Source organism: Perognathus longimembris, chromosome 14 (genome assembly GCF_023159225.1).
Source record: "Perognathus longimembris pacificus isolate PPM17 chromosome 14, ASM2315922v1, whole genome shotgun sequence".
Classification (NCBI taxonomy): domain Eukaryota; kingdom Metazoa; phylum Chordata; class Mammalia; order Rodentia; family Heteromyidae; genus Perognathus; species Perognathus longimembris.
In genome coordinates this window covers 54,594,338-54,619,402 of record NC_063174.1, presented here as the reverse complement: position 1 = coordinate 54,619,402, position 25,065 = coordinate 54,594,338, and the positions used below count along the sequence as shown (strand labels likewise).

Here is a 25,065-nt window from a genome sequence, read left to right as displayed (position 1 = left end):
TCAAGTGATAGCACTCTACCACTCGAGCCACAGCTCCACCTTCAGCTTTTTGTGGTTAATCAGAGATACGAGTCTCACGGACTTTTTTGCCTGGGCTGGCTTTGAACCTCAATTCTCAGATCTCAGCCTTCTGAGTAGCTAGGATTACAGGCCTGAGCCACCGGTGGTGCTCAGTTGTGGCCTTTTCTGGAACCGCAGCCACATGTCTGCAGTTCTCCTCGGACTGTGTGAGAGAGGAGAGGCCCCTGTGGTGGCCTGACCGTTTCAGCCCTCCGCGTCCCTGCAGGCCTCCTGGAGCAGCAGGCCAGAGTTCCCTTGTGTGGCCTGCTCTTCTGTGGCTCTCTGTTTCTTAGTCTGCGGGCTCCTCTGGGAGTAGTGGGGCTCATCCACTCTGCAGCTGCTGCCTGTAGCTCTTCTACACTCCCTACCGGCTCCTGTTTCCAGCCTCTGAGGAAACACCTTGAGAATGGGCTAGAGCCAGGGTGGGTAGGTGGTCTTTTGGCACCCCGTACCTCCTTATCTGGACTGTCCATGCCTCCCACCCCTAAACCTGGACTTCAGGTCATCGTAGGCTCCTGGGCTAACCTCACTAAGGGTCTTTCCCTGGTAACTGAAAAGGAGGCTGTGTTTGAAGGCCAGCTCTGGTTGCCCTGCTGTCTCTTGGTACCCACGAGGTCAGACAGGGTGTACTCAGGCCTCCAGGCATCCATCTTTGGTCAGCTGTGCTAGTTGCCACCCTTGAGCACCGCTTGTGTGGAGTTTCTCTGCCTGCCCAGTCCCTCTTCCTGTCTCCCAGGCAACACTGCCTCTCTGGCCATCTGTTGCCCTCCGGCTCCCACTGCCTTCCATATGCAGAATTTCCAGGGTCTCCCCATGTATGAGACCACTTGCCACCACCTCCAGGCAAGACTTGCCCCAGCTTGCATAACTGCTTGCTGTTTTGCCCTCACCCCCACTCCTCTTGGGTTATTCTGGAAGAGCCTGTTTTCTTTTCCCAAGGGTCCATTGTCTGTCTAGCAGCCCCCACCTCCACCCCCCTTTCCCGGATGAGTGTTAGCGGCCCGAGCAAGCTCAGGTCTCTGTGTGCAAAAGGACAGTGACAGGGCTTAACCAGGTCTCCCAAGTCAGAGCTTAGTGAGGTCAGACCCAAGTGAGTCCAGCTGTTTCTTTCACAGGGATGTGGGTAGAGGAAAGCAGCCACTGGCCTGAAGACCGTAGAGGCCACTGGAGGAGAGGGGACCCAAGGAAGAGTGCACACATGCCACAGGACTGGGCTGATGACTACAGGTGCCTAGGACCTGGGACCTTCGGAGCTGCTGGGCTGGGGTTGGGGCAGAAAGCCCTGGCCAGTAGAGGGAGCGTGGAGACTGGAGCTCAACCATGAAGGTGCACTTGGCACAGGCATTGCCACCACCCATGTGTGCCACTGTCCACACCAGCTGTTTCCAGATGATGTGACTTATCCACCCACCCCAGGGGACTCCGTGCTGCCTTCCCCCTCTCTATCCTTGCTAATGGATCATCCCATATCTGCCCAGCCAGCCACAGAATTCCCTGAGTCCCCACCTTCTTAGGACATCCAAGGTCCCAGGGAACCCAGATGGCAGGCCCTGCCCTCCACCAGGAAGCACAGTATGGAGAATGTTGGCCATCAGGGGCCTGCTTCCCACGTCCATTCCCAGGGAAGCTCCTTAAAGCCGAAGCGTAGAGGAGGAGGTAGAAGTGTGAACTTGACAGAGGGGCTGGGGTTTCCTCTCAGGAGGTCTTCAGTGTCCCCAGAGGGAATGGGAGTTCTCTGGGTCAGAACCAAAAAGCTTGGAACAACCCCCTTTGCACCCCAGCAAGTGCAGTGACCTGGTCCTTGCTGGGTGTTGGCTTTCCAAAATCCTCCTGCCCCTGCAGGAGGGGGTGGGGGGTTGCCATAGGAACCCCTGGCTGCAGCAAGTGCTATGAGGCTGATGCTACCTCCTGGTTCAGTCTGCTGTGCTGGGTCAGGATGCTGGGGGAGAACACAGGAGGAAGGCATCCTGCCAGGATTTAGGGGGCCACTGGACAGTGCTGAACTGCTCCCTGGATTCATATTCAAATGGCAAGCTGGGACTCCAGCCCAGTTTCTTCATTCCTGACATTGGAAAAAGCTGATGGCTAGCATCCTGTCCTGTCCCCTTGATGGGAATAAGTCCTGCCTGTGCTGCCCTCCGCACTATCCCCCTGTACGTTCCTGGCCTTGCTGTTCCTCTCCCTTATTCTAGGCCTGTCTTGGCTGCCTGAGTACTGTTTGCTCCACAGGCTGCTCCCTGTGCCTGACATTTACCCTGCCTGGCTGGGCCTCATGTAGTCAGGCCTGGTTTGGAGGTAGCCTGCTGCTGGTTTCTCAATAGGAAGCCCCCACCTCAGCTTCCTCCCTGTCCACTCCACCCGCCCCCCCCCCCCCCCCCGCCACCCCATCCATTTCCCCTTAGCTCCTGCCACAATCCTGCACTGGGCCCTCTTTCCTGGTGGTGGCCACTGTGTCCACCTTACCCATCAGTTCTTCCTACACCTGGCTACTGCTCAGGTATGTTGGGAGAGAGTCAGCACTGGTCTGTTAAGATAAAGCCCCTACATGCCCGGCCATGGAATGCTATGGATTGACACAGCTTTCCCTCTGTTTTCTTAGCTCAGGAAACACTGGCTCACAGATCCTGTCCTGTCAGCCATCTCTCAGAGGCACAGCTGTGCTGGTGTGCTTGGTGTAACTTAACATCATCCCTCTGAGGGCTTCTTTTGTCCTGTCTACTCCCGGCAGGGAGGACCTCTTCTCATCTTGGGGATTGCAGTGACAGCAGGTGATCCTTGGAGTCGAATCAGGGACCCACAAAGTTGATGTGGGGATGTCATTTGTATATCGACAGGTCCCAGACCTGTACCTCCTCAAGCTCTTTCAGGGCATGGGCATATGCTGTCACCAGGTCTCTCTCTGCACCAAGGCCTTCTCAGTGGCTCTTGCTGCTGCCTCCCTTTGGAGAAGGCCCAGCCTGCTCACAGGGAAATGGGCTGGCTTCCCAGGGCACAACTCTGTCCTGGCCTTTGTTACCCGCTGCCCTGGGCCTCAAGGCTGCTGTAGAGTACATCACAGTCTGCAGAATACCACCCACATTATGCATTCCAGCCACTTGCCAAGGTCACAGCCAGAGCCAGGCTGACACATGTCCTCTAGGATATGGCTAATTGGTATCACGCCTGGCGGTGTGGTGTGTGCATGGCCCCACAGAACTTCCTCTGTAGGGGGTGGGGGTGGGGGATCAGATGGGGTTTGGTTGGGTCTCTGGGTTTTTGTGACCTGGCTTCAGTTTCTGGAATTCTCCCAAGAGAGCAGGGCAACGTTGCCTGTCTCCAGCACAGACAAGCCTGTTACAGGAGCAGAGAAGTCTTACAGCGAGCCCCTTGTTGAGCTTGGCATAACCTGTCCTCACAGATGATCCTGAGCACTGAACGTCTCTTTCATGGAACGCTGAAGACATTTTTAGTACTTCATAGTCAAGATTATACCAAATAGCAGACTGGAAACTTCCTTGAGGAATGCTGCCTTCAGATTAGGAAGAAGTGGAGAGTCTGCCTGGGGGCTCACAAAAGAGCTCTGTAGGCTTTGGGGGGCTTTGACTCAAGAGCTTTCCTTCCTTTTGTTCGCAGGGAAGCAACAAGAATATTTTGGGCTTAGAGAATTCTTAGCCACTTGTGGTGGGGGCGGCCAGTTGCCATTCTGGGAGGAACGTGGAGATAAAGGCAGCATTGAGACGGGGAGATCTGTTTTCCCTGGTCAGCACAAAATAACATCCTGGGCCTGGAGCCAGGGCCAGGGAGAAGAGAAGAAGGTTTGGGGCAAGAAGTAGCGATCCAGTCGGAGTGGGCAGCAGTTCTCACAGCATTGGGTACTTGGAGCCAGACCCAGAGGCCTCAGCCTGGTCTGGGGCCTAAGTTGTTTTTTTAAAGTATAATTTTATTATTATTAAGGTGTACAGAGGGGTTACCATTTCATAAGTCAGGTAATGAGGGCATTTCTTTTTGGACAGTGTCACCCTTCCTTCACTTTCCCCCATGTATCCCCTCCCTTCCCTGCTCACAAGTTGCATAGTTCACTTTCCACGGAGTGTCTCCCGAGTACCATGTCTGCACTTGTTCATCCTTCCTCCCTCCATTTCTGCCCCCTCAACAGACAGAAAAAAAGAACAAACAAAACAAAAAACTAAAAGCAAAAACAAATACCACTATACTGCCACCAACAAAAACCATTTCCATTTCCTGGAATTCATTTAGATCAATAGTATCTTTACGCCTTTGGGTTCCTCCCCTAATAGTATCTTCCTTTAGTCTCCATGTTCGTATGTGAATACCTAGAATCTTGTTTATTATATGGGGCCTAAATTTTAAGGCCACCCGTACACAGGCTGTGGACAGGAAGGGTGACAGGCCAGGTTCACATGACAGGTCAGTAGTAGGCTCTCTTCAGAGCATCATTGTTTTTGAAGTTCTTACCCAAGCCCCATGTTGCATGGGGCCATAAAATAGACAACTGCCATGTGTTCCAGGAGGCAGGGTGGTGATGATACTCATGTGGCAATCTGTTTAGTTTCTGGAACAATCTCTTCAAAGAGAACTGGGAACATCCAACTCCCTGCTGAGTACCTCTCCCGGGGGTGGCTTGCCACCTCCCTTGGGACAGCACTTGTGATCGTGTGGCGGGGGTGGGGGGCTGCATAGCTACCCTGCCCCTTTGTCCTCTGCCCCTGCACCCACAGTGGAGCTTCTTTCTTTGCTGCTGTAACAAAGCACTGTGGTCCTCGAGGTTTAAACAACAAGTTGTAACCCTCTAGTCTGGAGCCCCAAAGTGAGATCAAGCTATGGGCTGTGCCTTTCCTTCAAAGGCCAAGGGAGAATCTGTTTCAGGCATGTCCTGGAGCCTCTGGAGTTCTGCTAGTGGTCTTTTAGCTTTCTTTGATTTGTACATGTCACCCTGATCTCCATCCGTTCTCCCTGTCTGGATATAAATGCTGTTTTAACAGTGATACTGGCTCTGCTGGATTGAGGGTCTACTCCAGCATGAGATCATCTTAACTAAAAACATCTACAGTGACCCTATTTCTAAATAAGGTTATCTCTAAGGTAACTTTTTTTCTCTAGGTCCAACCTGCGGTAGACCTTAAAAGATGCCCCCTCACCCTACAGGTACAACCAAGTGCTCTGCACTTATTTCCTGATGCCATGACAATTGATCACTGCTTGATATAATCCTGCTTCTAGTTTATTGTCTCCCTTGCTTGAGTAGGAATTGTGACTGCTAGGACCTTGGCTGCAGTCTTTCTTGTGTGTCTCTTGAGTAGCTACTCACTGATAAATGACGGGCTCCACAAAGCAGGTATCAAGGTTCAGGAGAGGCAGAACAGAACAAAGACTTGTCTTTCAGGATGATTTACAAAGCAGCAGTGGTTTCTTTTCTTGAAATCCTAGATAAAGGGCAGAAGTGTGTGTTACTGCCTGCCTGATGTTTTCCAAGCTTGTCACGTGGCTGCACATCCTCCAGCCTGCTCTGTGGAGTATAAACATGCACCCTGCAGCGCGAGGGGCGTGTCCCCTTGCCTACAGTCCCCGTGTCTGCCAAGGGGTGGTTTGTGTGGTACAGACATTCATACATTGTGCCCTCCGGTTTGCCCTCTGGGAGGGGACGTGGAATCCAATCCAGTCACCCTCATTATCAGCCCCCCTGGTCAAGGAGGGCATGCAGGTAAAGTGTCTTGTCTAGAAGGGGCCAGTTACCTCTGAGTTCATGTGGTTGGGAGTGCAGCACCTTTGGTTCTCAGGATCACGGTTCTAACAAGGCTGGGAACCCAACTGTGGAAAGCCCTTGAATCTCCCAGATGTTCCACAGGCCCCACAGTTATGCCTTCTCCTCAGGAGCCGTGACTCAGGGCTAGGATGGGGGCTGATTTGGTGCCTCGCTTGCTCTGAGGCCTAACAATTCCTGGACTTTTCTTCCTCGGATGGCCTGGAGTGTTTGTAGTTATTCCTGGGCCATGTGGGACCTACAGATGTTATTAACTTGATACTTATCCAGTGAGCTCTGTGGAATACTCACTCTCCACCTCCCTGCCCTCCCAGTATAGGGGATCCAGACCTGGGGCTGGGGCAGAGAAAGCAGTATGCTGAAGACAAGTAGGCAGTAGATATAAGAAGGAAGTGGCTAGAGTTTGTGGTCAGCAAACATGGGCCTGCCCCTTCCTGGTAGGGACCTCAGTCTTCATTTTCTCAAAGTGCGATAAGGCTAACATTTGGAGCGGTAGTTGTGTAAGTGCCCAGTTCGTATTGTATGAGTAAGTGGATGGATAAAGAGATGAATGAGTGGGGGAGTAAATGGTATATTTCTAACCCATTGCGTGTTTGCAGGCCCCTGACACAGTGGGGCGTGGTGCCAAGCCATTCCAGTCTACAGGGAACAACAAGGCACAGTACTGATCTTACACAGAATGCAGAAGCAATGGCCAAGGAGAAGTCTCTGCAGTGCCCAGCAGTGCACATGCTCAGCCAGGCCAGACAGCATCAGTCAGCCCTGAGAAGTAGGAGCCTGAGGTATCAGGAAGGTTTTCCAGGTGGAGCGGTGGTCTGGCATCACACTGGAGCCCTGAGCCTGAGAGATAGTTTCTGTCTGGCATTGGATGTAGAGGCTCCCCCAAGAACTGTGGCTGATGAAGTACTGGAGGGACTGAACGCAGAGAAGCCCAGCGTGACAGGGCTGGCTCACCCTTGAGGGCTTACTCTGGGCCAGGCTCACTACTGAGGCCCTGCCAACTCTGCCTTGTCAGGTGGTGGAGAAGGTGTCACGGCCCCAAAGTACAGATAAGGATGCCAGTTTGAGGGCTGAAAGTCGCTGCCTGAAGGCCTGAACACTGCCCACAGCTCCATCATTCCCATTGTTGAAGATCAGAGGCCTAAGGCTGTACTAGCGGAGGCCCCAGTGAGAAAGGCTATGCCCCAGAGGTCACGTGAGGAAGATTAAATGCGACAATTCTCATATAGCTCCTAGAGCCAAGCCTGGCAAATAGCAGGTGGTCAAGGTGTGTTAGATTCTGGCTGGATTTAAACCCAGGCCTTTCTAACTCTAAATATGCTTTTCCTACATACTATTCACTTTGTCACTGAAGACTTGAAAGAAGCAAGACATTAGTGGCGTGGTGGCTCAAAGTGGTCGAGCGCTATCCTTGAGTAGAAAAGCTCAGGAACAGCACCCAGGCGCTGAGTTCTTCAAGCCCCACGACTGACAAAAGAAAAAAGAGGCAAGACATTTCACTGGTTTGAAGTTTCAAGTAGCACACTGAGCATGGTGGCATGACTCTGTAATCCTAGCAACCTCGGGGGTAGACGTGGGGGGGATTGCTATTCTAGGCCAGCCCAGGCATAAAAAAAAAAGTTCTCTAGACTCTATCTTAACCAATGGCTGGATGTCATCCCACCTACAGGGGCGGAAGAGGAGGGAGCACAATGGCTAGGCATGGTGATAAGTGCCTGGCATCCGTGGGAAGCACAAACAGGGAGGGTTTGCACAATGCAAAAAGGGTTGTGTCTCATATGGTAGAGCACCTTCCCAGTAAGCAATAGGCCCCAAGTTCAAACTTGAGTACCACCACCAATATGAAAAACAAATAACTAAATTCAGGTGGGGCAGCATGAGAAGCCCCCTGTGCTTTGTAAGCGCTCGGCTCCTCTCCTCCATGGCAGCTGCCTGTTAACCATGCGGAGATTCGGTGCAGGCTATCATGAGTTAGCTGACCTGTCCTTTCCTGATGAACTTGACCTGTTCTTTTGGGGCAATCACAACAGTGCCCCTTGTGTTGGCTTTCAGCACTACCCCAGGAGCAGGATGTGCTTCAGAGGGCACACGATCACAACCCCTGTGCTTCCTGACACCGGTTCTGGAGATGATGTTCTGGAGGAAGCTCCGACCCTCCAGCTAGGGTTTCAGAATCACTCCCTTTCCTTAGAGCTATACTCCAGCCTGGCTGCAGACACAGTATCCGAGGTGCCTTACTGGTTATCCAGCCTCAGTTCAGTTATTTTGCCTGTCAGAACCTTCCTTGTCTCGTGTGTAAATGGGCACAACAGCCCTGGCCTTCTAGGGATGTGAGGATTCGGTGAAAGGTTGGATGGCTCTCTTAGCACCTGGTATGGGTGAATTTCTGGTGGATCTGGGGGAGGGATTATTGGGATTGTCCTGGCAGAGAGCCAGACAAGACACAGAAGGCTTAAATTGGAGCTGGAGCAAATCCAGCCTCACGTGATCACAGGCTCACCTCCACTTGCAGATGCCTTGACGGGTCCCTGGCCCTTGCGGCACATGGGTGACGTGGTATGCAGGTGATGGCGGTTTCACTTATCCTGGCTATGCAGGGAAGGAAACAGAGGGGTCACATAGCCTCCCCAGGCCTGCATAGTGGACACTCAGCCCTGCCCCCTGACCCTTGGCACCCTTCTGCCAGGGAAGGGGCCACCTCTCTTCTTAGGGTACCTCAGGAAAGGGAATTGGCACTGTGAAGAAGGGCACTGAAGGCAAGAGGGCCCTGTGAGTTTGCGCTTCCGGCTTTGCGACTGGCGATTCCCTCACCTCCCCCAACACACAGAGCACAGCTATACTTTGTATTGTAGCCTTTGACTCCTCCCATGTGGGTCCACATTCACCAGCCACTCTTCTCTTCCTTCCCTTGCACAGGTGGAGATGTATTTGGTGACAGAGAGAGGGCTCCGCTCCCACTGCTTCATTGCTTGCTGGGCCCCAGGTGCTAGGGGTCAGGGGCCTCAGCAGGGAGCTAGAGGCTGCAGGTGCTGGAGAACAGCGAAATGCATGGTGTGGTTTGTTCAAAGATTCTATCTTAAAGAAGGGATTGGAGCCGAGCACCAGTGCCTCATATCTGTAATCCTAGCTACTCAGGAGGCTGAGATCTGGGATCTTGGTTCTTAGCCCTGGCAGGAAAGTCTCGTGAGACTGTTGTCTCCCAATTGACCACCAAAAATCCAGAAGTGAAGCTGTAGATCAAGTGGTAGAACAAAAATGCAAGCTTAAGGATCAGCAAAAGGAAGGGAGGGAGGGAGGGGAAGAAATAAAGAGACTGGGGGCAGTAATCTTCCTCTCACAGCATAAATCTCCATTTTATCCAAATAGTAAGCGGTAAGTTATTTTTAAGAGCCTTTCAGCTCTCCCACCCCATTCCTGGGGGCCCATTAACTGTAATTTGCTTTTATTCCCTGTTTCCTGTCCCATTCATACCTTGTTTCACCTAAAGGAGCAGAGACACTGGTGTGGGGTGTCAGGATAGAAGACATGGCCAAACCTATGACTTACCTTTTATGCCACCTGACAGGGGCCAGCGGAACTTCATCCTGGCCATCACAGTGAGCATTTGAAGGTCACTGGGCCCTGGCCAGGGGAAGGCCCACAGGCCCTCACATTCGAAAGAAATGCTCTGCCTGTGAAGGGACCTGGGCCACTTTATCCACAGGTCTCTGGTTTCCAGGGAACCAGGAAGTGCAGTGTTACCACATGTCCAGAAAAGGGCCGCGTCCCCAAGGCCCTCCTGTGTTCACGTACGTGTCCAGAGTCCTCCCGGGGTTTTCCACAGCACATGCGGTTTCTCCCACTTTCGTATAAGCACAAACCCTTGTTCCACCGAGATCCCCTTCACGGCCATCTCCGTGGCCCTTGTGGTGGTTGTGCCCTTCGCTGTGCAGCCTTCACTCTTGTATGCAAGAATCCTCTACTTACATTGACTGCTTTTGAACCTGGCTCTTCAGCGCTGGATGCAGCCCTGGGCAGAATATGGGATCAGCTTAAGGACCTGTGCGTGCTGGATAGCTTTGCAACTTTCTGGATGAAGTTGGCTGGCACTTTTTCTGATACCAGAACTACAAGGGACTGTCTGCCATCTTTCTGCTGAGTGCTCTCAGCCCCTTCCTCTAGGGGCGCAAAAGGGTCTCTGTCTCTGCCTTGACCCTGTTGCTGTCTTCCTACTCCCCTAGTAGTAACTAGGAAACTGAGGAATGGGTGAAGGAGCAATTGCACTGTCTCTCTCAAGTCTGTGGCAGAGATTGCTGGGGTGACCCAGGACCAACCTTGGTGCATCCTGTTGGTCTTGGTTGACTGACTCACCGAGGGACATGTGGTACTCCTTTTGAGTGACTTGCGTGCACCGAAGGCTTCCATGTCCCAGGTGCTGGCCCTCCTGCTGGAGCCGCACACTGTTGGAGAGAGCGAACATACCAGGTGTGAGCCTGCTCACCATTGAGGCAGGCCATTTGTTTCATGCTTGGCTCAGGCTGAACTTTTGATATAGTGGCTACCATGCGAAATTACAGGTAAAAATGACCACCCATCAGGGTGCACTGAAGGAGAAGGTAAAGGAAATCCCCAGACTTCTGGGGGTGTTTTGGTACAGGGGTCAATTTTCTAGCTTTGGCAAAAGAGAGATGTAGGTTTCAACCTCTTTGTAATGGAGTGATCTCCTACTCTACGTGAGCACAGCATATAGCCCAAAGTAAGCACTGTGTCAAGGTTACATGTCATCTTTAGCAAGTTTTGGTGTGGCAGTGTACACTTCAAAGACCAATGGGAGCCAGTACAGTTGACCTAGGCTCTGCAGAAGTCAAGTTCCAGCATCTATTGAGCTCACATGACACGAGATACAATAAGATAGGAGTGACACCAAGGAATCCCACTGGTCAGAAATCCAGCAAGGAGAGAGATTCAGCTGAGAGCCTTGATTGTGGAACAGGGGACATTGTTAATGGGGGTGTGAGGCTTGTAGGCCGCTTACCTGCCCTTACTCGTGAACTCTTCTATGGTCATGAGAATTTCATGAGTCTCTCCATGCAAAGGGCTCAGACAGAACAGTGTGGCACCGAGCATGTGGCAAGAACCTTATGGTAGTGTAGGACTCTGGAAACGGAGGTCCAGAGAGGGTGGTGGCCATGCGGGCCTTGCCTGCATCTGACTCGCTCCAACTTGGCCTGCGGAGGCAGCTTTGTGAGCCTCCCTGTCAGCTGCAGCCTGTTGGGGCTGTGCAGGGAGCCTCAGGTTTTGTTCAGTGGCCTTGTGCCCCTATGGTCCTGTAATGCCACGGCGCTGTGCAGGGCATCAATCACTCCAGAGCCTTGAGGCCATGTTAGCCTGCAGCCTGGGGCCGGGAGACAGTCGCCAAGTCATATAACTTGACAGGCCAGGCCTGAAGGATGTGCCCAGGGTTCTGGGGACATAAGTGAGACACAGAAGTGGTATCCTGTTTGTGGCAGGGTACTCTAGGACTTATACTAACCCTGTGAAGTATAGGGACAAGTTTATGGCAGCATCCTCTTATAATGGATGGGGGAACTGAGGGAGACTGGGGTTTTGCTTTTTGTTTTTGTGCTGGAACTCAGAGCCTGGGTGCTGTTCCTTAGTTGTTTTGCTCAAGGTGGGTGCTCTGCCACTTGTGCCACAAATCCACTTCTGGCTTTTGGTGGTGAATTGGAGATTAAGAGTCTCTTGGACTTTCCTGACTGGGCTGTCTTTGAACCTCAATCCCCAGATCTCAGCTGCTATTACAAGTGTGAGCTACCAGCACCCAGCTAGAGGCATAGTAGTTAAATGACTTTCCCCAGACCAGAGGCAGTGGGGCTCAGGGGTTTTCCAGACCTGTCTGCCATGTCCATCCTATCCTTCAGTATAGGTCTGGGTTGGTGGGCATTATCAGGACTTGGCTCAGCTTGGGTACCAGTTGGGACATGAGTGGGTTAATCCTTCTGGAAATTAAAAGTGACTCTGGGGCCTCTGGGGTTTGGAGGCCTTTGTCCTATCTCCTCTGGGCCCTCTTTTCCTCCCCTCCCCCACCTTGCTGCCTTTGTCCCTGAGGGAGACAGAGGCCTCTTGTTCCTCTGAATTCTGAATCCCGAGCTCTACACAGAACACTCCCCAGTATGGGCCTCACAGGACAGCATGACTTGGAAACAGTGACCACAGACCTTCTCTGACCTTAGCAGGCCATCCTTTCTTGGAGAACCCCATGTCATCTGCTAATAGGAACAAATCAAATCCTGCTGCAGAAGAGGACAAGTCTCTGGTCAGAAAAACAGAATGACAAACTTGCACTGAGTTAATGCCCAGGCCTCTGTCCCATTCCATCGGGGAGACTGTGCCTGGGGAGTCCTCTTCTAGCTCATCCCTCCCTGAGAACCCCTTCCCTGAGTTGTCCCCTCTCCTCAGGGACCACCTCTTCTCCAGTGTCCCTGGTCTCAGGAGCCAGCCTGCAGCAGCTGGGGAGAGACTAAGGGTCCTTTGCGGTGATCCCTTCACCGTGATTATGGAAGGTCTGGCTGCTTGAGGAACGATGGTGCCCAGAGAGCCTTTCTGGCCACCAGCAGCTGCACTTGTGCCCCGCAAAGATGCTGCAGCAGGAGAGCCACCGGGCTGCTGTGTGTCCCAAGTTGCTGTTCTAGTGAAAGGGCTTTACTGGCCTAAAAATGCTTGGAAAATACACAAAGGAAGATGGCTGCCTTCCAGAACTCAACTGTTTACCTTCAGTGAAGCAGCCAGGAACACAGGGAGCTTATTTTCCAAATAGTCCATGGTTGTCAGGTCTACAGTGTTCAGGCTAATGCCGGGCATCCCCTCTGTCTACGCTTTACCCGGTCCTCTGGGGACCCCTGGCCCCTGTCAGGCTGGTGTCTGCCCCATCCTGCTTCAGGGAGCCTGGGAGGATTCTCTGGTGACGTGGGGGCTGGCACGGTCGTTCCGCCTGGCCCTGGCGAGTGTGCCGGTACCACCTGCATGCAGGCTTCATTCTCTGTGCAGCTGTCTTGGTCAGAAAAAAAATCGGCCTCCTGTTTGTGGCATCTGTCAAATGGAGCACAGAAGAAATGGACCGCTGTCTGTGGCCCCTCAAGAGTCTTCTGTTGGGGCTGGGAATATGGCCTAGTGGTAAAGTGCTCGCCTTGTATACATGAAGCCCTGGGTTTGATTCCTCAGCACCACATATATAGAAAAGGCCAGAAGTGGCACTGTGGCTCCAGTGGCAGAGTACTAGCCTTGAGCAAAGAGAAGCCAGGGACAGTGCTCAGGCCCTGAGTTCAAGGCCCAGGACTGGCAAAAGACAAAACAAAAGTCTCCTGTTGGGGCTGGGAATATGGCCTAGTGGCAAGAGTGCTTGCCTTCTACACATGAAGCTCTCGGTTCGATTCCCCAGCACCACATATATGGAAAACGGCCAGAAGGGGCGCTGTGGCTCAGGTGGCAGAGTGCTAGCCTTGAGCAGGAAGAAGCCAGGGACGGTGCTCAGGCCCTGAGTCCAAGGCCCAGGACTGGCAAAAAAAAAAGTCTCTTATTCACTTTTTCTGTTGTTGACTTCTCTACTTCTCTCCAAAGTATGTTTTTTTGTTTTGTTTTGTTTTTGTTTTCCCTAAAGAACCAGGTGCCAGTAGCACACACTACTATAATTTAATTACTCAGACTAAGGGGTCTGAAGATTGAGGTTCAAAGTCAGCCTGGGCAGGAGAGCCCTTGAGACTCATCTCCAATTAACCACTGAAAAACGGGAAGTGGAGCTGTGGGTGAAGTGGTGAAGTTTCCAGCCTTGAGCAAAAAAGCTGAGGGACAGTACCCAGGCCCTGAGTTCACTAAATAAATAAATAAATAAATAAATAAATAAATAAATAAATAAATAAATAAATAAATAAATGCTTGGGGGTAGGGGGAGAGGAAGGATGGGATGGAAATGTAGCATGAAGTCTGTAAATCGAGCCAGGAAGGCTTGCGGTTTCACCTCTCTGTTAGAGGGAAACTGACCCAGGGGCATGGTGAGCCAGGTGGGTGGCTTGGTTGGCTACTTTCCTTCCTAGGGTTTCTTTGTTGTGGTGGAGGTAGTACTCCTGGCTCTTGGACTTTCTGTGTGGATGAACATGTGCCCAAGTCTCAGCAGGTACTTGGGATGTGACCCTTCCCTTTCTTGTCTAGGAGCCCTGGGAGAGGGCGTTGATATCTTGGATGTCTGGGTCTTACTTTATTTTGTTTTATTTTGAATTGTATACAAGCTTGTCACCATGGGGAAGACAGTGTATTCCTTGATAGTTTCTGAACATTTTCTTTTTCTAAGTAAAGGTGATCTCTTAACATCTCCCCTGGCAGATTGTAAAAAGAGAGGCAGCAAGGGCACCAGCAGGAAAGAGCTGGCACATTCCAAAGATTTGTCTGAAAAGGAGTTAAATAAAGGACTATATCTGACAAGTGGGGGATGATTGAGGGACTGACAAGGGACCAAGCGCCCCAGTGTGAACAGATGTGGAAAGCTGCCACACCCCCAGGCCTAGAGGGACAAGGGGGCTGGAAATATAAGTAGAGCTGCAGAGATAGTGGTTGTCTCAGACAGGGGCTGCGACTGCTGTCAGAAATAGGATGGCGGCGGGTGGGGAAGTGAGCCCCCTGATTTCTTCCCCTCACTCCCACCCTCTGCTAGTGTCCCTAATGGCTCAGAGGACAGCAGCTCAGGGCACAGTGGACGTGTACAGAGAAGAGATGGCAGCGTGGAAGGGTGGCTGAATGCTTAGGTCCAGTATGCATCCCAGATCCACCAAGATCCCGCCCTCCACTTCCCTCATTTGTAATTTCCCATAGTGGTTGGGAAGAAAAGGACGCAAATGTATTGGAGCTGTGAACATGGTGCCGACTTGGAGCGAGCAGTTGTTACTGGCGTTCAGCGTCTTCACTGAGGATGTGGAGGCAGCCTTAAGTTCTGGAGGAGCTGCACTGGCTTGAGGCAGGGGCAGAGCTTGTGGCCTTCTCTAGCCTCCACTGGAGGCTGTGTGGGCCAGCCAGATGCGGGGCGGGTGCCACTGCTGTCAAGGGACTGGCTTCGCAGGTGGTGGTGGCCCAGTGCCGGTGACAGACGTCTGGCAGGTCAGGAAATGCGGTGTCAGGCTGCCCTGGCTGTTGGCAGGTGTTCCTGGCGTGGGGTCAGGTGATGTCGATTGTCAGCCGGAGGGCACCGGCTCCCCTGGGGCCTGATCTTCCCAACCCTGTGTTCCTGAAAGAAAAAAAATAAACACATTCCCCAGTGGAGCAGGGCGGGCAGCACTCATCTGACCACAGAGAGCCCTGCACTCCTCCGCGGTCATGACAAGCTCCAGCTTTCGTGTGGAGTGCTCGTGGCAGGTTCTCAAGGCGGTTGCTCCTGGCCTTGCCAAAGCACCACTTTGCCAAGACTTCTTAAATATACTCTCATGGAACGAGCATCAGCAGAGATCCGGCTGTGTGACTTCAGTCATTTTACTTAACCGCCCTCCCTCTCTCTGAGCCCCAGTTTCCCAGGGTTGTTGGGTGGATGCGTCGTGTGGAGTAAGTGCTTTCTCCAAACAGCCAGCACAAGCAGCATCCCTCACTTGCTTGTATGATGTCTGACCCTGTGTGGCATAGGGCCTGGGGTCCAGAACTACCATTGCAGGCTCTGCCCTCAAGGTGTCAGTGGCAGTGCTGATTTGGGGGACCCGGGGGCTCAGGAAGCTTATCTTGTATGTAGTCCAGTCTAACCCCCTCTGGCAGTGTGCCCTTAGACAGTAAGTAGCCGGGGCACTGGACTCGGGGCTAAAGTTGCTGTTCTTGTGTGTTCCCACCTTACAGCTGAACCTCAGCCGGCCAATTGAGGAGCAGGGTCCCCTGGATGTGATCATCCACAAGCTGACCGATGTCATCCTCGAGGCTGACCAGAATGACAGCCAGTCCCTGGAGCTGGTGCACAGGTTTCAGGTGAGTGGGGGCCGGCAGGGGGGCGGGGAGGAGAGCCCAGACCTGGCTGCGTGCGTGTGCAGCCTAGAGATGTAGCAGCTGTCTTGCAAGGTCACTCACAGGCGTGGCTCTGTGCTGGCAGGCCCTGGTTCCACGAGCAGGTGCTTTCTGGCAGCCTAGGCCTGTGTGGGTGTAACATGGGGGCTGAGCAGACATGGTGGCGGCCCCTGCCACCTCTGCTTGATCAAGATGTGACTTTCATGCCCTCGGAGATCCCTCTGTCCCCGCGGCCTTTGAACTAAAACTTGCTTTGGTGATGAAGGGCCCTCCACTCTCCCCTCAAACCCAGCCTGCACCTAGTTGTGGAGAGCTTGAGATGGCCTTTCTCCTGGGTCTGGTCCCCCCCCCCCCCCCCCGCCCTTTCCATTTCCTCAGCAGCACCCTGTCCCAGCCCCTTGGTGATGGATCACCTGCCACTTAGCTGCCTCCTGACACCACTGACCTGCCCCCTTGTGGACGGATGTAAGTCCTCCCTCTGGAAAGCAGCTTGGGGCTCATGAAACAGTCATCTATTAGCGAACCCAGCCCCAATAGTGGCTGTTCCCAGGCCTCCCTGGTGGGACCCTGTGCTTGCAGGTCTGTCTCAAGACAAAGAGGCTCTTGTCACCCCAGAAGCCGTGCTACCGACAGTGTTCTGTCCCACATGTTCAGGTCAGGGGCCTCGACCTCCTCACTTCCTGGTGACTCCCTGCGGCAGTCGCGTTTCCTGTGTTTCCCCACAGAGGGTGGTCCCCAGTGCCGTGGCAGCCACTCCTGGGACTGGATGGGGTCTGTCCCCCGTCATACCCTCTGGGGCCTCTGCTCTGCTGGGGGCTTGAAGCCGGTTCTCTCCTCTCTCGGGGCTGAGGCCAGGGAAGAGGTGTGCTCATGGCCTCCAGTCTGGTGGTAAAATGGCACCAGTCACAGGAAACCCAGCCAGCCTGCTTGGAGGAGCGGACGGGCAGCGGTGAAGTGAGGCGCTCCTCGGCAGCTGCTCACTGCCGGCCTCCACGTCCTGCTGAGTCCATCCCGCGTGCCGGGTGCTCCGGTGGGAGTACAGACAGGACAGGAGATGTTTGCCTGCTGATTGGATGCTTCTCGAGCCCTGCCCCGTGCCAACGCCAGACCAAGAAGTGCCCACCCTGTGCCCACTGAGTCTCTGCGGCCCTCGGGCAGGACACGCCTGCTTTAAGTGCTTCTGCCACGTCTCAGGCCAACCTCTGCCATTATCCTGCCTTGCAGCCCCTGGCTGACGGCCTTCCTCTCACCTGGCTCACTCCCAAACCCTTGTGTCCTCCGGAAGGCCAGTTCTTGTGCCTGTGGTGCCATATTGGGAAGTTCCCTGGGGAGCACAGCTGAGTCTGACCAACTGTGCAGACCTTTGGGACTGGGTGCTGTGCAACCCGGAAGCCCTGGAAGGCTGGGCACTGTGTCATGAGAAGTGGGCACCGCTACCATGGGAGGCATCTGCAAAGCAGCCCCTACGTGCTAGGCTCTGACGTCAAGGACTTACATGTGTTACACACATGAACTCACTTGCTCGTCCCCCACCCAGGTGAAGAAGCAGGGGCAGGGAGGGTGCGTAGCTTGCTCAAGGCCCCCACGGGGGTCAGGTGAACCTGCCAGGCTAGCTGGGCCTTGCTTACCCCCCCTCCCCTGCTGCTTCTCCAGAGGTAGACGAGAGGCAGACGTTTGAGTCCTAGGGCCCGGGAAGTCAATCTAGACTCACCCTCTGGGGTGGGTGGCGGCTGAGGAGTCCACACCCCGGCGCACGGGAGGTGGGATGTGCTGAGTGCTCGCTGTCCTGCCGCTTCCGTGCGGCTGCCTGGGCCCTCCTGTGCGGGCCAGCTTTCTGTGAAGCCACAGCTCCCAGCTGGCGCTGGCCCCCGGTAACTAACACACCACTGTCGTCTAGACCTGCACGGAGCTCTCTGCCTAGGGCAGGTGACTGGAGCAGCCAGGGGAGCTGCTCCAAGTGCAGGGAAGTGCCTCACTGAGAGCAAGCCTTGCCGTCAGGGGGACATGGGGATGGATGCGTAGCTTCCCACTGCCAGCCACTAGACAGGGTCTTGGTTGGGTCCTGTCCAGGGCACACACACCCAGCTGGCTACTGGCCAAGGGCACTGGCCCCAAAATAGCCTTTCAAGGTACTTCTGGGATACATTTTCATTATAGTCTGTTTCAGAAGGAAGCCTGATATCTGATAAGCCCAGGAAGTTTCCTCCTTGGTGAAGAGAACAAATCTTCAGGGGACTGAGTTCCAGAGGCCCTGGAAGGCGAGCAGAGGGCGGGTTGGCCTGGGGGGACCTGTGGAAGCACCCCTCTGCCACAGGTTGGGGGGGAGGCCTGCAGCTGGACCCTCCTGTGCTCTTTGCGTTAGTATTCTTTCTTTGTATACTAACAAGGGGCATTGGGCTGGTTTGGGAACTGAGAAGGACATTTCAGAGTTGGGAAGCAGGGCGCAGGGCTTGCCTTACAGGGCCGGCCCTCCCACGTTCTGCCCTGACCCCTGAGGGCAGGCAAGGGCCCCCTCAGAAGGGATCACCTGAAGGGCCTGCTCTGAAGAGAGGGCTCAGGTTTCCGGAGAAGAGTTTGGGACTGTGTGTTTGGAAAAAAACAAGGAATGTTCTAATAGCTCCGGAACATTCTCCTCCTCCTCTGTGGGATGCTTCCATAAATCTCTGGCCCCCGGGGGTGGGAAGAAAGGCTGAGCTGAGCTGAAGCTGTGCTCTCCCGGGCTCCAGGTGGTCAGATTGGAGGGTGCGGACCTGATGCACAGTGCTGGTCATTCAAGCCCGTTGTCATAGAAACCACTCCCAGCCTCTCTCCCCCCCCCCCCCCACTTTTTTTTGGATTAGCTTCACAATGGCTGGGCTGGAGGATCACTAGGATGATTCAGTTGTTTTTCTGCTCCAAGGGTCATGTCGAGCCAGTGCCTGGTGCCACCGTGGCTCTGCCTGAGATCTGGTTATCAGTGAACCGACCTGGGTAAAGGTCCCTGGGGCCCTGCCTCTGTGGGGGCCGGGTAGTCGTCTGTGCACAGGGACCCTAGCTCCTTTTCTCTTACCCTAGGGAGCTTGGCTTCTTCCCTGAAGAAGGTTCAGGGTCAGGCTGGCTGCTAAGAGTGGCTTAGGAGGCAGAGAGAGGCCCTGCACAGAAGAGGGCATTGCCAGTGTGAGATGAACTCTGCACAGGCAAGGACCTTAATTAATTAGTCCCTGGGCCCCAGTGTTGTGAGATGAAAGCAACGTGGAACCTCATCACCATCCCCAGGCATCCTGTGATCTCAGCTGCTGTGGCTGGAGCATGTTACCTGGAAGAAACAGTAATCACTCTGCAGTAGCCCCAGCCAGAACACCTGTGGCGAGTGCAGCCGCGCCCAGTGGGAGGATACCATCTGTCTGTGGAGGGAGGGGGAGGGGGAGACTGCAGGCTGGCCGCCAGGGGCATGGCCAGTAGCTGGGCAGGTGGGGCCAGGCTTTGCTGCTGGCTAAGCCTCACAGCCTCAGGTCAGCTGTAGTTCTGCTGGGCATTAGGAATCCGAGATGCTAGAGCAGCGATCTACTGTGGCAGGGTGATGGGAAGGACGTGAAGTTCACACTGGCTGTGATTCTGGCCACCCCTTCCTGGCCCCAGTTGGTAACAAGCAAATAGGATCTCCCCGCCATCAAGGAGGGGAGCACTATTGTCTTCTCAAGACAGTTGGAAAGCCCTGTAGGGTTATTGTGAGCATTGGACAAACAAGTATATGCAAGGCCCTTAGTACTGCACTTGGCACAGGTGAGTGCGTGTGCACATACACAAGCCATCCTCACTTACGGTCCCTGGCTGTGGGACCTGGCTACATGTGGCACAGGCCTGGCACGGGGGAGCTCTCTATCACGGATGTCAGTGGGGCACCCAGCCTTTTTTTTATGACATACCCAGTTGACTTGCGAGCTCTGAGATGTCATTGGAGACAGTGAGGCAGCGACGGAGCGTCCCCAGGTGGGAGGCTTGCCTGTGAGAGCCCTGTGGAAGTGTGGTCTCACTTAACCCAGGAGGCAGAGCAACGGGGGTCAGAGGGACTTGGCCGCCGTCCCCGCCTCCTCCCCTCACCAGCCAGCCCATGTCCTAGATGACACTGCAGCCCTGCTGAGCCTGGCTGCCACTTCCCAGGCATAAGCCCCCGTGTCCCAGCGCTCCAGGCACAGGCATGATTGCACCATTGGGTTCAGTGAACCCTCAGTGTCCTCAGCATCTAAAAGTGCAGAGGAAGGAAAAGCATAGGTTTCCCTGTTCCAGGCCTTTGAACCCATCAGGAAGCTGACATCTAAACCCACGAGGAGGGGAGTGACACTGTGAGGTCCCTTGGGCTTCGGGCATTTTGCCCGTGGGTTGGTGGAGTCACGGAGCTGAGGCCATCTTTGGCCAGGCTGGTAGTACCAGGTAGCTCACTCTGCCTGGGCCCCCCCTTATCTTCATTCCAGGATAATGGAAGAACTTCCCCGGCCTTTCAGGCAAGGAAAGTGAAGCCCAGGGATATTAGAAGATGAGGCCAGCCTTGTAACTTATATTCTTTTCAGATGGTTCCCCCAGAGGGGCTTAGCCAAGCGGCCGGCCGATGGACAGTTAATTCCCTCCACCAACCTACATTGGTGTGGAGGTCAGTGGGCCAGGATCACCTGGGCTGTTCCTGGAATGACCTTGGCACGGCTGGTGCTATGCAATGATAAAATGTTGGCTGGCAGATGGTGTGGATGAGAAGCTTCTGTCACATGCTCACCCCAGAGGCGCGGGCCCTTCTCCTGGGTGATGTTGAGGTCAGCCTGGATGACCATGACTCTGGGTCACAGGCCATTCTCTGCATGGTGGAGAAGGCCAGCTGCACAATGAGCCCATTGTGTGAGAGTGGCCAGGCAGGCGGGGCCGGGCGGGGCTGCTTCTTGCGCCTTTCAGTGCCCCTACCTGGTGGCCGGCACTTCCCCAAGTGGAAAGGAAGCCCGGGCCCCAGACTGACTTTCCACCTGCCCAGAAGTAGAACAGACACCATACAGGTGTCGGGTGGGACAGGTGAAGAGAGAGGTGCCCCAAAGTCCTGGCAAGAACTTTGTAGACACCTCTCATCTGGCCTATGACTGGGTTTGCCAAGCTGTACAGCCGCCAGGATTCCAACATGTCATATATGTGGCTTTCACTCCGACATGGCTCTCAGCAGCCCCATGTTAGACAACACCAGATTCCGCTACCCAGGCAGCCTACTCCTTGTAGGGAGTGGCCATTGGTTCCAGTGGCCACAAGCCTTTCCAGGGGCTTCTGTGTGCTGAGTGCCGGTGGTGTTCCTATGTTACAGACCCTTTGTGCTGTTATAGATAGGCTTAAAGCCGGACGCATGTTGAATTAAACTAGCTGCCTTTCATAGACGGTGCTTAGGACCATGCTTTTGACCACACTGATCCATTTCCCCCCACTTCTAACCAGTGTCATCTTGGCCTGGCGCTGCTGGGTGTGAGGGGTTCCAGAGTGGAGCAATCTCTTCCTACTTGTTGGGTTTTCCTTCTGGATGCCCAGGGCCCCGGGAGGGCCAGCCTCGGTTTCCTGCCTTGCCACTGACCAGGGCTTGTATGTTTACCCCTAGGCCTTTCTCTTCCGTACTTACTCCCTGTGCTGCACGGTTTCAGCATGAGCCCCTGGCTTTAAATAACAGTCCAAGAAGCTCATAGATCTAGAGCTGATCATGTTGTAATTTTCCTTTTGCCAGCTCTGCCACATCACAGACACGGTGTTGTGCAAAGGGTCAGCACAGCCCTGTCCGTCCTTCCTGAATAGTGAAGTCCAGCTTGTGTTCCCAAGGCCAGCATTGTGTCTTGCACGTTCTGTTCCCAGCTCCATCCATGGTCTTGCAAACTGCTGGACCGATCACTCTATAACTCAAATCCATCCTTATCACTCCTGGCCAAGGACCATGTTGCTTTAGGATCAAGTCCAGATTCCTTAGCTAGTCCATCTCCAGCGGACTCGTTCCTTCCTTTGGCCTTACCCTTTTCCTTGGAGACTTACAGCTACTCCAAGCTCCTGACATCCTTGGGGTGCTGGGCTTCCTCACCCCAGATCTATTTTGGCTGCCTCCTTTTCCTAGAATACCCTTCTTCTCCTGGCCTATGTTCCTGAGCCCTGTGGTTCTGTGCATGTTCTCAGGAACCGCCCCAAACCCCAGCCCTTTTAGTGAAGTGAGGTAGCACATTTGCTGCCTAGGAGTTCCCCCCTCCCCGTGCATGTACATGCCAACAACCACCCACACTCACATGTATGTGCATAGACACATATACATACATGTAGCTGCACATACGGACACATGTACTCCTTCATACATACACCTACTCAAGCACTCGCGGCACATGCATGCCTGCACACAGATACATGCACACTCACCCCAACACATAATATGCACAATTTATACACATATTCTCACATGTACACACGCTTGTACATAATGGCATATATTCACCCATACGCATGCACACCCATACGCATGCACACCCTTGTATGTGTATACATGCACTTACTGACACAATTCATACACATTCTTGCACACATGTATACATACACCCATACATAACACACACTCAAATTTGTCTACCTACGTGCACACTGACACAATCATATACCCACATGTATGTATTCACATGTAACTTCACATCTGTACAACATACATACACACGTGCAGTCACATTAATGTGTGCATGGGTATACTGACACATGTACTTGTGCAAGTGCAAAACATGCTCTTATACATGCAGTCACACATGCATGTGTGGCATGCTCACACCGACATCTCATTTGTACACATGCACTAGTGCACATTTGCACAAGGGACACATGTTCATTCTCATGCATGCACATGTACATACATGTACAAGTCACACAGACTCGTAGACATACTCATGCATAAACACATGTGCATATATACAGACACACACTCACATTCACACACATAATACACTTAAACATCTCTACCTGTATGCAGACTCACAGATACATATTCAGTCACACTCACAAATGTAGTTACTTGTACACACACACTTCCACTTCCTAGAGGCTGGTTGCCTGTGTTCCTAGAGGCCCCAGGCTTAGTATTCAGACAGAGCAGCTCTCCAGAATACAAATGAGGGTTGGTATCTATCTGCGGAAGGGAAGTCTGGCTCTCTCGAGGAGCTGTTTGAAAAAGGCAGACAGGAAGTAGTCAGTGAGGAAGCACCCTCCGCATACCTAGGCTGACCAAGAGGGGTCAGGGAAGGACAGCAGGGGCCGGAGGGGCTGATCCTGCCAGGGCTAGTGCCTGCTCTGCCCTTGTCCTGTCCTACCTCCACCCTCGCTGTCTGGGCACAGGTCTTGCCGGCCCACAGGTGATGGGGCTGTGCAGTCACATGCTGTGTGCCCCGAGGACAGAAGGCCAGGGCTCCTGTCTCACTCCTCAGGCCTGGCTCAGGGAGGACCCCAAAGTCTCTTTCATTTTATTGGCCACTCTGCAGTCAGAGCCCCTAAGTTGTAAGAGATGTTGTGAATTATTCGATGCTTCATGTATTCCTAAGAGAGCTGAGGTGCACGTCACGGAGTTGTGTTCGCATAAAGACCTTGGCAGTTACAAGGCTTCAGCCTGTTTCTTAGCTCAGCCTTTGTCTCAACTCGCTGGTGCCTCGGGGTTCTTCTGCTGGGATTGGGTCAGGCCAGGCATGGCTGGGCTGCCAGTGATTGGAAATAGCAGATGGGTTGCCTGCCAGGGACTGTCACACAGGTTGCATACTGCACACTTCAGCGGTAGTTGCTGTGAATGGCACCCTGTCTGTGGCTAGGCTTAGTGCCCCTGGTGTATGTTGGAGGCCGGCACAACCTTCTCTTGAGCCCACCTACAAGGTTTAGCTATGCAAATCTCCAATTCTAGCTCTATGGCTGCCTCACACATTCTGTTGTGCCAAGACCCCTGAGCCCACGAAGGCTTTTCCGGACCATGTGGCGTGCTGTGATCTAGGAGGGTCTGGGAAGGTTCTGCCTGGGTGTTGTTTGGCCCTTGGCCTTGGGTAATGTCCGCTCCAGTGGTCTGCTGAGAGCTCACAGCCCTGCCTCCCATGCCCTGGCCTCCTGGTACAGGTTATTCTTTCTGCAGAGCCTCATGAAACCAGTATGTTGGAGGTGTGACTGTCCTCGGCCCCTCTGTGTACCCAGCACTGTGCCGGCCCTTGTGCCATGAGGAACCTCTCACACCCTTCACTCTCTGCCATATTTGTCTTCCTTCCAGCTGCTTTTCTGGACTGCCATTTGGTTCTGCCATGTGCATACTCTCTCAAGAGGTGCCTGTGGCCGTTCATCTTGACCAGGTTGGAAAAGGATGCATGTATGGTGTGGCTGTTGGGTGGCCCATGGTGAGCAAGAGTGAATCTTGGGGTGGAAGGAGAAACAAATGGAGCTGAAATCTCTGTTCTGCCATGTCGCGTTGTCACCTCCACCTAACTGCCGCCTGTTTGTTGCCCCAGGCTGTCTGGGCCATGGGACCCTTTGGTCTTTGCCAGTTCTGGCCACTTGCCTCTCCACCTCTGGAAGCAAAGGTTGCAGAGTTAGTGTGTTCTCTTCTCCTGGGGCTCCACTTCGTGGTGACCCCATGTGGTGGTGTGTCACATCCTGGTCACGGAGGAGCCGCCGAACTGAGAAAGGCTTCCTCAGGAGGAGGAATCACCACATTCTATAAAGGTCCTCGCCGTGTTTGGGGGGAATGTCATAGACCGGCATCTCCCTGAGAGTTCGGGCCACGGACCACAGGCACTCGAGCCACCTCTCTTGGCTCCCATGAGGAGCAGGCAGACCCTTCCTGCTGCTCAGGTGGGCTCTTCTTCCAGAGCAGAGGCGGGGCAGGCGGGGGGGGGGGTGGCGGTGCAGGAGGAGCCTCCCTCTGTGGAGCAGGGCGGGATGAGCTGAGACCTTGGGTCAGGTGTGGGCCTGAGTCTTGTGTTAGAGAATCAGGAGAATCCTTTTCAGTTTCTGTGAGCTCCTCTCACACATTCCTCCCTGGATGCCCGCAGCAGCCCCCTGTGGTCGCTGTATTCAGAAGGCAGCTCTCACTGCAGAGTTCTTGTTCCTAGATATGGAGGGTGTGGCAGAGGCAGGATTCGAGCTCTGCAGGCCTTTTCTGCTAGAGGAGAGAAAAATCCTTATATCTCACTTGCTGTGTGTGGCACTCAGAGCAAACAGTGCCGCGGATGTCTCTCTGCTCCTCTCATTTGGTT

General features: G+C 53.7%; 1 protein-coding gene and 1 long non-coding RNA gene across 3 annotated transcripts in view; one reads left to right on the top strand and one right to left on the bottom strand.

The window, feature by feature from the left end:
- Positions 1-25,065, top strand: part of Itpk1 (inositol-tetrakisphosphate 1-kinase) — a 124,873-nt gene that overhangs the window by 62,886 nt on the left and 36,922 nt on the right. For both annotated transcript variants that reach the window (XM_048362973.1, XM_048362974.1), the window contains exon 3: positions 15,665-15,790. In XM_048362973.1, coding sequence (XP_048218930.1) covers positions 15,665-15,790 — 126 coding nt within the window. The remainder of the gene's footprint in view (positions 1-15,664; positions 15,791-25,065) is intronic.
- On the bottom strand, positions 871-24,052 carry LOC125363659. The gene is made up of 3 exons (XR_007213264.1): positions 24,041-24,052; positions 15,575-15,577; positions 871-4,187 (listed from the first exon to the last, which is right to left on the bottom strand). It is a non-coding gene; the product is annotated as an uncharacterized LOC125363659 (long non-coding RNA).